Source organism: Eucalyptus grandis, chromosome 7, assembly GCF_016545825.1.
Source record: "Eucalyptus grandis isolate ANBG69807.140 chromosome 7, ASM1654582v1, whole genome shotgun sequence".
Taxonomy (NCBI): Eukaryota; Viridiplantae; Streptophyta; class Magnoliopsida; order Myrtales; family Myrtaceae; genus Eucalyptus; species Eucalyptus grandis.
The window spans coordinates 9,734,090-9,750,265 of record NC_052618.1 but is presented as its reverse complement, the minus strand read 5'-3'; the positions used below and the strand labels follow the sequence as shown (position 1 = coordinate 9,750,265).

The following is a 16,176-nucleotide window of genomic DNA, read 5'->3' as shown; positions in this document are numbered from 1 at the left end:
TCAACAAACCAACTCTCGCGAGCTAGAGTCTGTTCGATGAATTGAAGATTCCCAAATGCAAAATTTGAAGACTTTTGTCTGCAGAATCGAAGAATCCAACTCCAATTGCTTCGATTTTTCCCAAATTTTAAGAACAACAAAGCAGCTTTTTGGTGAGTAGTTAGCCGACATGGATTTACAACTGACTGCCATGTCAGACCTTCAACAGTGATTTTGGACGGCAATTGAACGGGGATCAAATTTAGGACTAAGTGGAAGTTGATTCTTTCTAGACAAAAAAAAGTTTAACTCAGAACAGAGAGTGGATCTAAAGTTTGTGCTTTTTTAGGGAATTGAGACCCTTTGTTAATGCATATCTGTTTTGATATGCAGTCCTTGATTTCATTCTAGCGGGACTAACAGCCAACTAGCGCCATCTGAACATGTGAAATTGACAAGAAACTTGAACATGTGATATCACTTGCCCATGAGCGATAAAAAAGACAACCAAGCTAAGACAAAATCCATCTAATCCGTGCTTAATCCACAACTTCCAGCAAGCAATCAGAATTGTAACAGAGCATACTAGACTGCAAATCGTGATTATTTGATGACAAATTGACATGAAATTGAAGCCATATCTTCCCACAAGCACATATGAGTCTACTTGATCAAAATGGCATCAATCCATGACCAGCTAGCCTCAAGTTGGCATGAGATTCACCATATTACTTTCCTCACATGAACATATATGATCCCATAACCAAACTAGCCTCAAGTTGGAATCAAATGCACACCCAATCATGGGATATCAAGACATGGTCAGCATCCAAAGATTGATTTCCAGTATAATTTAATTCATCCATGACATAATATTTTTTCCAAGCGAACAAGAAATTCACCATAACACAATCTTATGTCACTGCACATGCTTACTTGAGTGGAATAGCATCAAATGAAGGATCAATGGACTTTAGCTTAGGGCTGCAACAACTGCGAATCAACATGTATTGACAAGGTTCTAGCAAATCCAAAGCAAGTTCAAAATGGATTGCCTATGATTTTTGATGAAGAAACAGAACACAACTAGGCTGATATGACCAAAATTGATGAAAACCCTAGTAATGAATGAAACTCTCAGTCAAGACCCGAATCAAATACACACTTATTTAGTTTAGGAATTTCATCAAACATGTGGTATATATTTCGGCTAGGTAGCTTGATGCAAAAGTAAAGCAACGATTCACATCCAAATCATTGCAAAGGAAATGCAGCATGTTCGAATCATTAATACAGCCTCAATCACAGTCCATTTTCACATAGATGGTAGCAACAACTCCCAGCCTCTGCCTCATACATAAAGCAATGGGAAACAGAGCATATGCAATTTGGTTCAATGAAGAATGATTAGCTATAGCGATAGACCTTGGATATGAGTAAGGAGATAACAACAACAATGTCAAGGAATGGAATCATTGAAGCAAGCAATTATGACCAAAGTTTGAGTACTATGGCATTTCAGTCCTCGGAACTGTTGGCAATCGGATAGGTGACTAAATTATTGCTGGTGACCAAGCTTCCCTCCCTCCACTGGCGATAATCTTCTGTCCGATAATCTTCTGTTGTGCTCCTTTAGTGCTGTTGACACAGATGACTATCAGTTCATGAGCATTCCAATGAAATGAGAAACATATCTTTGAAACATCATTCTGAACAGCAGTGGCCAGCGAACTTCAAGGAAGGAAAGGACAGAGAGATATATGCCTTCACCTGCCACATTGGAATTCACAACCAAATGTGAGTTCTAGCTTCCCCGAAAGATATTTCCAGTAGCGTCAATAGGTCGCAATTGGTGTTGTGCACAGTATATTGGCACAAGTGCACACACTTGAAGGATCAATCAGGTTTAAGCAATAGCTCTTATAAATAAGCCTTAAATGGTGAGCATCTAATGAGAGTGAGAGAAATTGGAATTCTGTTGGCAAGTGCCGTCCACGCAATATTTGGATGGGGGCCTTGGTGACCAGTTTTGTTTAGATATTTCCTCAAATCTGGCTAGTCTACCATATCACCTTTAATCGAAGTCAGTATTCTTCAAATTATTTAATATTACGAAAAATAGATGCCCCGAGCTTTAAATCGCAAGAATCATGGAATTAAAGTTCAGTTAACATTGGAGTTCTCTAATTCAATAATCAGGGCAACAGTCTTCACGGCAATAACAAGCATACATACATCAATTTAATCACGCAATTGCCATCTGAACATGTGAAATTGACAAAGAACTTGCACACACCATATCTCTTACCCATCTAATTCATGCTTATTCCACAACTTCCAGCAGACATTTGTAATTGTAACAGAGCATAAAAGACAGCAAATTGTGATCCTTTGATGATTAATCGACATGAAAATGAAGTCATATCTTCCTACAAGTGCATATAAGTCTATTTGATCAAAATGGCATCAATCTAGGGGCAAATTAATACCGAATTTAGCCAAAGCAATCACAGTCAGCACGCAATACTTCGATTCTAACATATTCAAGTTTGGTGATGACCCCAATTCTTGAAAATCAGCATGAGATTCACCATAATGCTTTCCTAGCATGAGCATATACGATCCCATAACCAAACTAGCCTCAAATTGGAATCAAACACACACTAAATCAGGGACTTTAAGACAGTCAGCATAAAACGATCAAGATCATGCAAAGCCAACCTCCTCAATTTGCCACTCTTTGTATCTATCCCATCACTTTTGTATATGATCTCGACCAAACGGCATGATCTCACTTCTAGGAAGTCGAGACAAAGCAGTAGTCTCTTCCACATGTGGGATGGGGCAATACATAGGAGATTGTCGCAGTGCTCCAATCGAAGAAATTCTAGTTTGCAAAAGGAATCATAGGGAATTTGATTATTCCATAGCTCTTTGCACCGGGCACCTTCAATTTGTAGTTTTCTTATATTGAGGAATCTAGCCTGCACGAGTTTAATGTGAGAAAGGAGGATAGATAGGACAAATTATTAGATTGTTCGTTCTAAAATACGAAATGCAAGAATATAGATGATCATGGTAAGGGATGGAGCAAACCATCTCATTGAACAACGGTTGTGATGATTCATCGTCCCCTTTGGCTGTCTCCTTAGAAACCACTTCCTTCATCTATTCACAATTGCTAATCCATAGGCGCTCGAGTTTCTCTAGAGTTGTGGCCCTATAACTAGGGAAGAGATATCCTAGGTTGGAGCAATTGCAAACACGGACTTTTTTAAGACTAGGAAAACTCAAAATCATTTGGGAGTCGCTCTTCACTGTACATTTCAACTTTCCTGCTTCCCTCATCGTCTTTACTTCTGATTTGGGGAGCATTATAGTTGTTTGCACAATGTTTGCTTCCGTGGACCCACAATCAAACAATGATTCCAAAGAGGGACAGTTTTCAATCTCAACAATTGTTAGGTTGTGCAATCTCCCTATGATTGTGGAAGGGAAGACGTTGTGTAGCTTAGAGCAATATCCAATAGAGAGGGTGGCTAATTTGCAGAAGGAATTTTCCATAAGTTCACTATGCCATTTTCCTTTGAAGGATCCTTCTGACTCAAGCTTTAACTCCTCCAAGCTCGGTAAACTAACATGCTCATAAGAGTTTTGCGTCATATTGTAGCTATGAAAAATTTGTGAAATTGGCCTAATCCCCACAATCTATCTAATGCGGTGGAAGACTGAATTTTCCATTAGTGGCCTCTATTTGACAAATATAGTTATAAATTATGAACACATTTTAATTAATAAAACCAATAAAGATCTTCAAAGAGATTTGATTACTTGCCTTGCAAAGCATGTGCCTATGGCTATTATGGGTATAATCTTAAGAGAAGGGATCTGCGCCTTTTGATCAAAGAAGGAATTGAAATAAGCATCTTGTGAATTTGATGTAGTGGTTACTGACTCTTTCTTTCCATGAGGATATGAGAAGAATTTCTTTGTGGGACAACGCGTTATAGATAGTCGCTTCAGTAGTGGTAGCTCTATAATATCATTTGTTCCTTCTTCGTCCACAATCACCATCTTCATATTTGGACAGTCCTCCACTTTAATGTCTTCAATTTCTCTAAGACATATAGCCACAGACACTAGAAAGAGAAATGATAGCCCTGTTTCACAGACAGAGAGCTCCTTCAAGTTTCGAAATATCGATATTCCTTGTAATTGTACGTCTTGTTTCAACATGCGCCGCAGTTTGGCAACTTATATAATGCCAATGTACTTAGCCAAGAGAGAATCTTGACTTCTCTAGTGACTTTCAGCTCCTCTAGGTCGAAAACTACTTCTGCTGATGGAGAGCCCGCAATTTCCATTGACTCCAAATTTGGCAGCTTTAGTATCCAATCTTTGGGAATACTCAATGTGGATTTAGATTCTTCTATCTTTAGCAATTTCAGACCACTGTATTTTATTGAGGGATCACTGTAGAGTATCTTTTCTAGGCCAAGGAGTCCATCCATTACTAGGGATTCCAAGCAAGGCAATGAAACCTAACAAAGCGCCACAATCAAACTCATTAAAGGTAAGTTACAAGTAAATCTATTTTTAGAAAAATGCTTTTAGAATTTTCTTGTGTTTGGATACGAGAAAATGACTGAAACTCTCAGGCTAAAATGCAAGAAAATGAATTTCTCTTCCGTTAAAAGCAAAGTCATTTTCAGGAGGATATCCTCACCACTACCATGCTGCTCCCGCGTGTCATCATAGTTAGCTTTGATTTGGCTGATCTTGAAAGCTATGACCATAATATCTTTTCTCTTTTCTTTTGAAATCATCTACTGATCTTCAAAACAACTGTCATCGTAATTGTTATCTTTTCTTTCATTTTTCTATTTTGACCTTCAAAATTAAAGACAAATTCATGTAGGATTTAAATTTTTAATAAATTATTTCTTAACTTATTGCTTTTCATTATGAACAGGTAAATATGATTTATTTCGGTTATTTTCTCTAATAATGTGTTTTCAGCAATACCAAATACAAGAAAACAAGAAAAATGAATTGCAAGGAAGACATTTTTCAGCAACAATGAATTTTCAGCAAAACAAAAGAAACTTAAATATATGAATGAGTTTGATGTCTCTTAAGAATGTCAAAAACTTAATTGAAACGAAGGGATGACAGAAGCATAACGATGTCGACATGGTGAGGTTGGCATGAGTGTTAGAATCAACTGCTAACTTGCGTGTAGGTGAAACATGAATTATGTGGACTTTCTTTATTACGTGGCTACTAGTTCGCCTTCTATTTATTTATTCTCTCACTTTCTTCATTTTGAAATTGTTGAATTTTGTGCATTTGTTTAAGATTCATTTTGTATAATGTTTTTTCTTCTCATTAAAAATGTTAAATAAGTAATAAATTAGTCATAGTACAAACCCATGCTAAAGCCCAAATAATTAGTGCAATTATCTAACACTGAAATAAATTGAAAAAAAATCATAGAAAAGGCTTCCCCTAGCTACAGTTGGATGCGAATAAAAATGTATGGTCTGTGTTTTCTTTGAAAGGATTTTTTTATATGTGTTTCAAGATGTACAAATAATCAAAATTAATGCAATATTCACTGAGGCTCGGTGAACACCAATATCATTTTATCCTAAATCCCCCTATAATAGTATAATCTAGGTATTGTTTGCAAGATTAAGAATTAAAGAAATTTATACCCAGAAAATGAAAAAGTTACCTGAATTGGAGCACCCTCAGCTCTGGTGCAAAAGCTCGTCATTTTTGGTAACTTACGCAAATCTAGACGTCGTACATTAGGTAACTCAATCATGTCATCAAGAGCAACTTCTACTTTTCCTGCATCACCTGTGATAGTGGCTTGTACTGAGTCACATTCACATATTTTGATCTCTTCCAAATGTACACGTCTTTGCATCTCTGAGAGGAACTGCAAATTTTTCAATTGGTGGCACTTTTTGATACACACAACTTTCAATTTGCTGAAGCAATGTGGTGTGACAAGGCCATTGCATATCTTCTCCAGATTAATAAGATTTTCGAGGAACAAAGACTCTAAATCCATAAATGCAATGAGAAGGTCATTTAATGAACTGACGATGTACTTGATTGAGGGGTTGTTCTGAATGTCGAGATGCTTCAGTTGTTTAAATCCTCAAATGCACAACTCGTGAGCATCCTCCTTGAACTCTCCCGATCCGTCCAAATATAAGTGTTGAGTTTTCTGTAAAGTTTTTTGAACCCATTCTTTTGAGAGAATACCATTGCATCCTTCCAATTGGAGTTTCATGGTTCCCAAACCATGAAATCCCCTTTCGTAAGCATTTCCTATGTTGATCCAAAATCTGATCAGGGTCCCAAATGGCAAGTCATCATCCTTTAAGAGTACGATGGGATCATGAATCGATATTTCCAGAGTGGCTAGCTTTCTCAAGCTCTTCAACTCAGCAAGCCTACCATTATACGATTCTGCTAGTATTTCATTATCGACTAACCATTGACTAAAGCTTCCCCTCATATATAACTCTTCCAAGTTGACTAAGCCTTTTAGGGCACCAGGCTCGATTATCATAAGCGAGTCACAAACCTTTCAGGGCACCAAGCTGGATTATCATAAGCGAGTCACAATCATATAGATTCAACGATCTCAGATTCCTAAGTTCCCCGATTCTTTAGGTAGCTTAGAAATTTGAGATCTTGCCAAGCTGAGAATCTGCAATGTTTTGAGCTTGCCAAGAATTGCCACATCGTCCACAATGCAATAGTGTAAGTATAATGAGCGGAGGTTCCTGAGAGTGCCAATCGAGGAACGTAAATTGGTGATATGTATGAAGCGAAGATATAGGACTTTGAACTGCTCCATGCTTGTGAAATCTAGTCCACAACAATCTCTCACATCATGTCGGTGTATAGGCTCCTCGAGCAACCCTAGTCGAGACAACATGAATATCTTCAAGTGGGAAACACACACTGCATTTTTTCAGCAAGGCTATCACCATAATCATTAACAAGGCATATTGCCCAACATTTCTCTAGCTTTTCTTTTGGCCACGAAACGTAATAGTTGTTCACCATTAAGGAATTCTGACTTCTAAATGGAGTTGAGATGACCACCTTTGTCACGCCCCGATCATCAGGCATGCGCACATCCCTTACCTTGGTCGATTTTAAGTATGATATCCCAGAACTATGTATCACCGACCCTTTCATTTTAAATAAACACATGCAAAAGTAATTATAAATCCCTAGACAATAAAACAATGTGATAGAAAAACATGGCCATATTTTTCATACTGAAAATTCACAACCACACTTTTGTACAAACACCTTGTAGTATTCTACAATACTATATACATAAGTCTGATCTAACGTCTATTCACATACAGACAAGGTCTGACAAAACATGATGTGATCTTAGTCCTCATCCGGGTCGTACTCAAGATCATTCTCTAAATCATCTTCTTCTTCAAAATCTTTCTCCTCCCTGGGTTTCACATCAGGGTTCTCCTCACCAGATTCCTCTTCCTCAGTCTCCTCATCTGGATCTTGAAATAGTTATACAATAACCATTGAGACTACGTCTCAGCAAGTTCTACTCCTTAAGACTCGATTAGTAAATCAATACGCTATCCGGGCTGCCTATGCACACACAGGTCAGAGGACTTACCTTGACCTTAGATTCCACCTGCATATCAGCACAGTTCAATAGGCACCCAAGCAATTACATCACAGATTGATATCTCGATCAATCGACCTAGTCGATTACATGTCAGTCGGACTATTCACCAATCATTCTCATTCAATCAATCAATTCATGACAATCGGATCAAATCATTGATAAGTCGACCTAGTCGATTACATGACAAACAGATCATTCTTGATCATTTCAATCAATACTGTCCATTCTCTAAAATAACCCATCGGGTTACCAAGCCAGTATTTTTAAACGAGTCAATCTTTGAAATGACATTATAAGTCACCAAGTATATTCATCATAACGTCCATTCTACAAAATGACATATTGAGTCACCGAGTCGTTATGACATGCCATCCATTCTATAAAATGACCTATAGGGTCATCGAACTGTCATTACACGTCGTCCATTCTACAAGATAACCTATAGGGTCACTGAGCCGACATTATATGTCGTCCATTCTACAAAATGACATATAGGGTCACCGAGTGACATTTGCATACCGTCTGTCTATTAAATGACCTTTATGGTCACCAAGCCGGTATTTCGCTTGATACTTCAAACGTATAATCAATTTGTCCCATTTTTATTCTTTTATGACAAAAGTACATGTGCGTGGGCACACGGTTGGCCTTAGCCAAACTATAATATTTTTCCTTTCCATAACTCCCACATTTTCTATAATCCACTCAAATACTTTTGGCATTATCAATCAATGCCCGACTATTTTTCAATTAATAACCAAAGTTTGTTCAATTAAAGAATAATTCCCAATTTCACAAATAATTCAATTCAACACAAAATAAAGCTCAATTAAATAAATGGACTGCGCCACGACAATCAGCATAAAATTCCGTTCGTCGGCTATCCCTGCCTAATTTCCGGAAAATAAATAAATAATTCATTAATTTCGGAAATTAATAAATAATTACTAAAAATCCAATTTAGGCCCGTAATGTCTAATTGAAGCCCGAGACAAGTCGGGAAAAATTCTGAGATGCATTCAATAAATAATAATACGTCTTTAATTGCTAATTGCACAATTCAATTGCCTAACATACATCACAATTATCTAATAATCACTAATCTACTCTAATCTAACCACCTAATTGCACTTAATTAAATATAATCAACCCTTAAGCATAATTAGCAAACTAAGAAAGCATTAGTGAGTAAAACTCACTTGATTGAAAGCAGAGACTAGGTCACTATAACAGCGGCGCGACGGCGGCCGAAATTTGAACTTTCAGTGACGTTGACGGGCACTCGGGCCGGGCTCAAAAGCCTCGCAAGCCCACAGCAAATGCTGGACTTGGCTTCAGGCTTGGGCTGCTACACGGGCCTCAAGTGGGCTGGATCAAAAGCTGAACTTGCGAATTGGGCTTGCGAAGTGGGCTGCTGGGCTCACTTGGACTGAGATGGGCTTGCTGCTGCAGGGCTTGTCGTCGGATGGGCTGGGCCAAAATTTCTGCAGGCTTCAAGTGGTGCAGGCTGCTCAAATTCACGGGCTGACTTGCGGCTGGGCTACTGATGCAGGCCGAAGAAAAATGCTTCGTGGGCTGCTCGATCAAATTGGAGAAGACAAGAGGACGTTGCTGGGTCGTTTGGTGACAGCGAGAAAGCCAAGCGGAGATGGCCACGATCGCTGGTAGTGGAGGCGCAAATGGATGGCAGCAGCTTCAACGCCGCTAGGAGAGGCGCACGAAGAGGAGTCAATGAAGTGGTGCCGCTTGAAGACGTCGGCTGGAGATCTTGCTGGTTGACCGAATGGGATTATTTGGTGCGTTGAGTTGCAGGGAAGAACGCGCTGGTGGAGCAGAGAATTGCAAGACTTCGGACGTGTGGCAGCTCGGTCGGTGATGGTGCAGATGGAGGATGAAGCGGATGATGGGGATGATAGAGCACAACGAAAGGAAATGATGGGCAGCAATTGAAGACAAATAAAATGAAAATGGAGAAGCAAGGGTCCTCGGTGGAGTGCAAGATCGCACGAAAGAGAGGGAGACAGCTGAGGCGCGCGCAGCAAGGAGGAAGGGAAAGGATAACTGAGAGAGAGGGGCCAAAAGTCAAGATAAAATATCCTAGATCATAACTGCTTGGTCCCTTAAGCTTCATGTATATCTCTTATGTCTCCCATAATTCTTTCTTGCTTAGAATTTCCATCAATTAAACCAAATTGCGGCCAAAAACTTGCACCCCTCCATGATTCTGAATTTCCACCAATTAAGCTTCAAATTCCTCTCCGATTCTGAAATTCAAGGTCTGGTTTCGTTGAAGAGAGATTCCATACAATTTTCAACAAGTCCCCGACACCCAAAGGCTTGGTAAAGAGGCCAAAAATCCAATAAATTTGGCCGATCTAATTTCCGCTAATTTCCGCGATGTTCGGAATTGATTTTCCGAAAAATTCTTGGAATCTCTGAAAATTATTCGGAGGATGAGCCAACATTCCTAAAATAGTTTGTGACACCACAGAACTTTCAATTTCTGAAATCGGACTTGAAATCACGGTTAATCTCCATTCGACGCGTTTTTAGCGTGATCTAGACTATTAGGTAATTTTCAAAACTTTTTAGAGCAAATGACCCATGATCGATTTTTTTCGAGCCACTATGAACCCACTCTACTCATTGACGACTCTCGATTGTCGTGAAAATCTTGAAGATTCAATTACGGACACAGGGTACCAAAACGATAGTAAAATCAGATTAGTACCAGTCGACGAGAATTTTCCAATTTAGTGGAGTCACCCACGATCGGCCACACATCTCAGTCGAACAAACCTATCTTTGATTTCAAATCGATTTTATACTATGTCATAATGGCCTCTAAAGATGAGCACGGTCGAGAAGTCGATTCCTGATCGAATTCTCAAGTCTATTGCCTTAAAATTTCTTAATGGCTTTCCTGGATAGTCTAGTTATCTCGAGAGTGATTAGTTCTGAAAACAGTCTTATAGATGCGTTAATGAATTGCCCGACTAATTCAGTAGAAAAAAGGGTTGAAAATCTGGGATCTCACAACCTCACTATAAATATCATATATGGTCACATTTTCCATGTCATCACCATCATCCTTCAACAAACAAACAGAACGGAGGCTATCAAGCATAGTATTCAATCTATCCCTTGAATCTTCTATCGTGTCATTGAATCCCTCAAACAAGCCCAACCCCATGCCTAGTCCCAGCAGAAGTTCGACTTTAATGGTCCCGCCAATAAGACCACAAAGAAGGAATAAGCACTTCGCTTCCTTACTCTCCAAATGGTCACAACTCAACTTCACTATAGTTTCTATTTTTGGCTCATCTATTTTTATCAATGCGTTTTTCCATGCGGACACACGGCTGTATTTCAAAGTGCTTGCGACGGAGATAATTAAAAGAGGCAAACCTAGGAGCTTCTCGACCACTTGAGCTGCTATTGCTTTCAATTCCTCGTCTTTGAGCTTGTCGCCGACTATCGTTTCAAATAGCCTGAAAGCTTCCTCGTTGTTTAAACCTTCGAGACGAAATGTTTTATCCGCATGCATCTTTTGCTCCAACACATCTTTAAATCTTGATGCTAGCAGCAACTTGCATCCCCTGCTCTGGTCTCCCGCAGGAATTCCAACCGCCTTCAAATCAAGTGGCCCCCACAGATCGTCCAATATTATGAGAACCTTCTTTGTCGGATCGCTCTGTAATTTCCGAAACAGAAGATCTCTTCTTCCAACTTCGCTTGGCTCGTTCTTCAGATCCAGACTCAAGGCGTAAGCAACGTCATCTTGGATTTTCTTCAAGTCTTGAGTCTGCGATACAGTCGTTGTGGCAATCAGGTGGAACAGTCTCTTCTTTTCCTGAGTTTCTTCTGGACTTCCTCCAAGAGCGTAGTCTTCCCCACGCCGCCGGGCCCGTAGATCCCAATCACTTTGAGCTTCTCATCATCCAGAGCATTCATTATGCCCTCAAAGAAGGAAGCTCGTGAATCGGTGATAGTGTCACCCCGATCACTGGTAGAGGAATTCACCTCGGGAGGGCTAGCGACATGCCCTGGCGGAGCACTCTCGTAGTAGACCCTCTCGAATTTACCCTGAGGAATGAGTGCTTTGATGGCCTGGACTGTCTTCCTTGCGTCCCTGCCGTGACAATAACGCTCCTTTGGGTTGGGAAGCCACCCGCAGAAGTGAGTTCTGTTGGCTCTTCTATCATCATCCAGCATGCGACGCGCCTTGTCGGCGACGGTCTCTGCATTATTCTTCCATCTGTCAACTTCGTGTTTTATCTCCTTCATGTTGTTTTGAGCATCATCGATGGAACGCTGGATCCCGATCCTGGCATCATTCAGCTTCTCAACTTCATCGTTAAGTTGGTGAATATAGCTGTTAGAGAATATCACGTAGCCGCAGTGACGACCGACTGGAGCCACCAGGTACTCCGCCACCTTGGAAGCTACAGATATAATAATATCCGCCATTTTCCCCCTTTTCGACTTCTACTTTTCTGGTTTTGTTTCCATTCTCTGTGGAGGAAGAAAGTTAAAAAATTGTAATATGCTGAGGAAGGCGGGACTGCAGGAACCCACAAAGCAAATGATTTAGGAAGAGGAAAGAGAATAGAAAGAGAAGAAGAATATTGAATTACCTTCAAGAAATGGAGTTGGGAGGCGACAGCTTGGTGGGGGTGAAAATCGAATTGGGAACAGGGAATCAAACAGAGACTATCATCTTTCGGAAATCAGATGCTAACAAAGAGAACAGAGCTGGGAGACGAGGCGAAGCTGATGTGTGAAGCTTAAGAAACGGAGCAACAGCGAATAGCCGGAAACACGTGGCAGGTTCACGCCAACCCACCAGCTCTCCCAGAGGAATCTAAAAAGGACAGCTCTTTAACCGACAATAGCCTCCGGGTTCATCTCCCTATTCAGTATCTGATTCCCAATAGATTGAAAGTTACTTTTGATTAACAAAATCTACTAATCAATTCACAAAACACTGGTAAACTACAATCATGCATTACTTTTGTCAATATTTAAAGCTACTCATCGTTGTGGAAAAAAATATATGTCCTACTTGGTAAGTTGAAACTTACTTTTCAATGTGAAAAATTATTCATCTCTTCCATAAGTTTCTTTTCCTCATATAAACATACTAGCCATCATAAAATATTAGTGTATAAATGGGTACAGATATCCATCTACCTACGCTACCAAATACTAATAATATCATGTAGGACCTCCATCCTAGATCATAACTCACATTTTACATGATTTAGGATATCCGTAGGGTATTTTTATGGGTTCATGTATTACTAGTCAGGGTAGGCTTCCTTGTCATAGAAAAAAAGGGGTATAAACTTACTTTTCAAATAAAAATAATAATCTATCATAATTACTTGGTAATTTAAAACTTACTTTTCTATGGGAAAAATTACTAATCACTTGGAGAAGTTTCTTTTCCTCGTTTAAACATACTAACCATCATCAATGGTATAGTTTACAAATGGGTACAAATATCCATCTTCCCACACTACCAAATACAAATAATATTATATCTGGACCATCTATGTGGTTCTTAACTCACATTTTACATGATTTAGGATATTAGTAGCGTATTTTTATGGGTTCATGTTTTACTAAGCAAGATGGGCTTCTTGGACATAGAAAAAGGGTACAAACTCACCTTATAATTAAGAAAAGTTACTAATTGATGTTCAATAATTACAAACCTTGCATTTATTGATACTACTTTTGTAGTTGAAAAGTTACTTACCACATGTAAGTTGAATGTTACTTATGATCTAAGAAACTCTTCAATTGCTTTGGAATAGTAAAAGTTGCAAATGGATACGTATCCGCTTTTTTCAATGTGTAAACTTGAATATCATTTTTTTTAAAAAAGGAAATAGTCACCAAAAATCCCAAATTTTGCCCAAAGTGACAAATTTATCCCAAATTTTTTTGTTACATGAAAAATCCTAAACTTTGATAATCGTAACACATTTACCCCAAACTCTATGGCCAATGGCAATTTTATCTTTTTTTTCTTCTATCTTCCCTCTGCCGGCTATGGCGGAGGGAAGTCGGACTCAGGCGAGGGCGACCCTCGCTTGGGTCGGATCTGGTGAGGAATGCCCTTGCCCGACACCAGCGAGGGCCACCCTCGCCAGATCTAGCGAGGGCCGTCCTCACCCGACACCGACGAGGACTGCCCTCGCCTATGTCGGGCAAGGGTTGCCCTCACCAAATCTGGCACCTCTCGCTTGATACCGACAAGGTCCATCCTCGCCCGACGCCGACTAAGGCCGCCCTCACTCGACGTAGGCGAGGGTTGCCCTCGCAAGATCTAGCACCCTCGCTCGATCGGTGAGGGCCACCCTCGCCACGTCGAGCCCTCATCGGCATCGGGTGAGGGCGACCCTAGCTAGCCCAGGCGAGGGTGACCCTTGCTTGATGCCGGCGAGGGCAGCCCTCGCCCAAGTCCGGCTTCCCTCCGTCGGCCATGGCGGAGGGAAGAGAGAAGAAAAAAAGAAAAAGAAAGAAATTTTAAAAAGTAAAAGACGAAAATACCCTATAATTTAGGATAAATGTGTAACACAAATACAAGTTTATGGTTTTTCGTGTCACAAAAAAAGTTTGGGATAAATGTGTCATGATTAGCAAAGTTTGGGGTTTTTTATGTCGCAAAAAAAGTTTGCGGTAAATTTGTTATTTTGGGCAAAGTTTGGAATTTTTGGTGGCTTTTTCCCTAAAAAAAATTAGTTAGTATAAAACCATGATATATCGATACTTAATTTTTCATATCAAATTCACTAACGACCTAAAGAGTTGCTCATATCCCATAGGTTGAAATTTACGTTCCTTGACAAAACATATTTACTGAATCGAAGAATTAGTTGTTAATTATATGGTCTGTTCAAAGCAATATAATTAGTACATCGCAAGTCTACCACAAGTGTACCACATATTACGGTGTTTTCTTGCTGCGATAGCTACTGCGGTTGTTACAGAGCCGTAATAAATAATACAAGATCCAAAAAACTTTTGGAAGCAAGTACTTCAATTGAGGGATGAAATGAAGCTTTTTGGATGAGATTTCTCTTGGAATTTAGGAAAAGGCTTTACTATTGTTTGGCCCTTGACATCCCATAGGTTCTATTCGTGATCACTACAGCAGAATTATGCTATCTCTGTCAAATCTGGAGAAGACATTGGTTTCTAAGGTGTTCACATCTTTTTTAATTTTTTCAATTGAATATATGCATCGGACATCACATTTGGCACTAACAACAAAAAAGAAAAACCACTACCTAATTTTACTTATCATCAATCACTAATTTTGATTCAAGGACAATCATGTTACGAAATATTAATCTCAAGAACACGTAGATATGTCAATAAATGAATCTCTTCCACTGAGTTGCATACACATTAACGATATGATACTTTTGCATTTGATGCCTTTTGTTCATACCATGAATATAATTTGGACTTCCTTGGTTATAAAATGTCCAAATTATGATCAACCATCAAATCGATGAGATAACATATGGGGAATCAATTTCCATAAGTTGCTTTTGGTTGGTAGATCCAGGAGACATCCATTATGTCCCTATCTTTGTCGATCTCTACTAACACCTAATTTTTTGACTCATAGATTCATCATTCACTCATTAGAAAATTAGGGTTCAAGCACACCCCTACATCTTTTGTTTACTAATAACGTGTCCACATCGAATAAATTTCATCTAAGTTGGTCCGGTCATGAATTGCATTCGAATTAACCTGACATGCAAAATAAGCTTGACTTTGGATCCCTACGAATGAACTCAGCCAAACCCCATTTGGCTTAGCCGAAGTTTTCACATGCATGTCGAGTGATGCTTCCAGTTAGAGAATAAGATCGACAAGGAAAGAATGTGAATAACTCTTAAGCTATTGCCCATCATGGTAGGCGATTGATTCATTCGGCCAACAAGAGGATGTTGAGAAATCAAGTGGATGTAAAAGTAAAATAAACACTTGATTTTATATAAACAATATTACAAACTCTCTACACACCACTCTCATACACCTCTCAAACCTCACACGGACACAACTCTCTCACACACCCACTTACTCTCTATTTCTCTACACTTCACTCCACCTACTGCCACCCACTCACACACTCACGTACACACACTCCTCACTTTTTCTTACACAAGACCCTATCACCCTACCTCTCAACTCTCTCGTACAAGACACAATCAAGGGACAAGAGCCCCTATTTATAGGGGACAAAGTCGGCACATCCACCGACTCTCCACACCATCTTTTTCCTATTATTTTATTACAACTTGGGTCAATAATTACGGCTGAGAATTGTCTGGAGAGAGGGAGAGAAATCTGGAGGAGTTACGAGAGAGAGATCTAGAGTAATAGAGAGAGAAGAGTACTCTGGAAAAATCCAGAGAGAGAGAGGCGGTGCCTTTCTCAACACTCCCCCTCACCGACTACTCTCTCTTAATTTA

At 39.5% G+C, this 16,176-nt stretch overlaps 1 protein-coding gene across 1 annotated transcript; it reads right to left on the bottom strand.

The window, feature by feature from the left end:
- Positions 1-7,410: 7,410 nt before the first annotated feature.
- LOC108960853 (disease resistance protein At4g27190-like) lies at positions 7,411-12,145 on the bottom strand. The gene is made up of 3 exons (XM_039317409.1): positions 11,546-12,145; positions 10,721-11,480; positions 7,411-7,541 (listed from the first exon to the last, which is right to left on the bottom strand). Exons 1-3 carry the CDS (start codon positions 12,143-12,145, stop codon positions 7,411-7,413), a joined length of 1,491 nt encoding a protein of 496 aa, XP_039173343.1.
- Between the last annotated feature and the right edge of the window lie 4,031 nt (positions 12,146-16,176).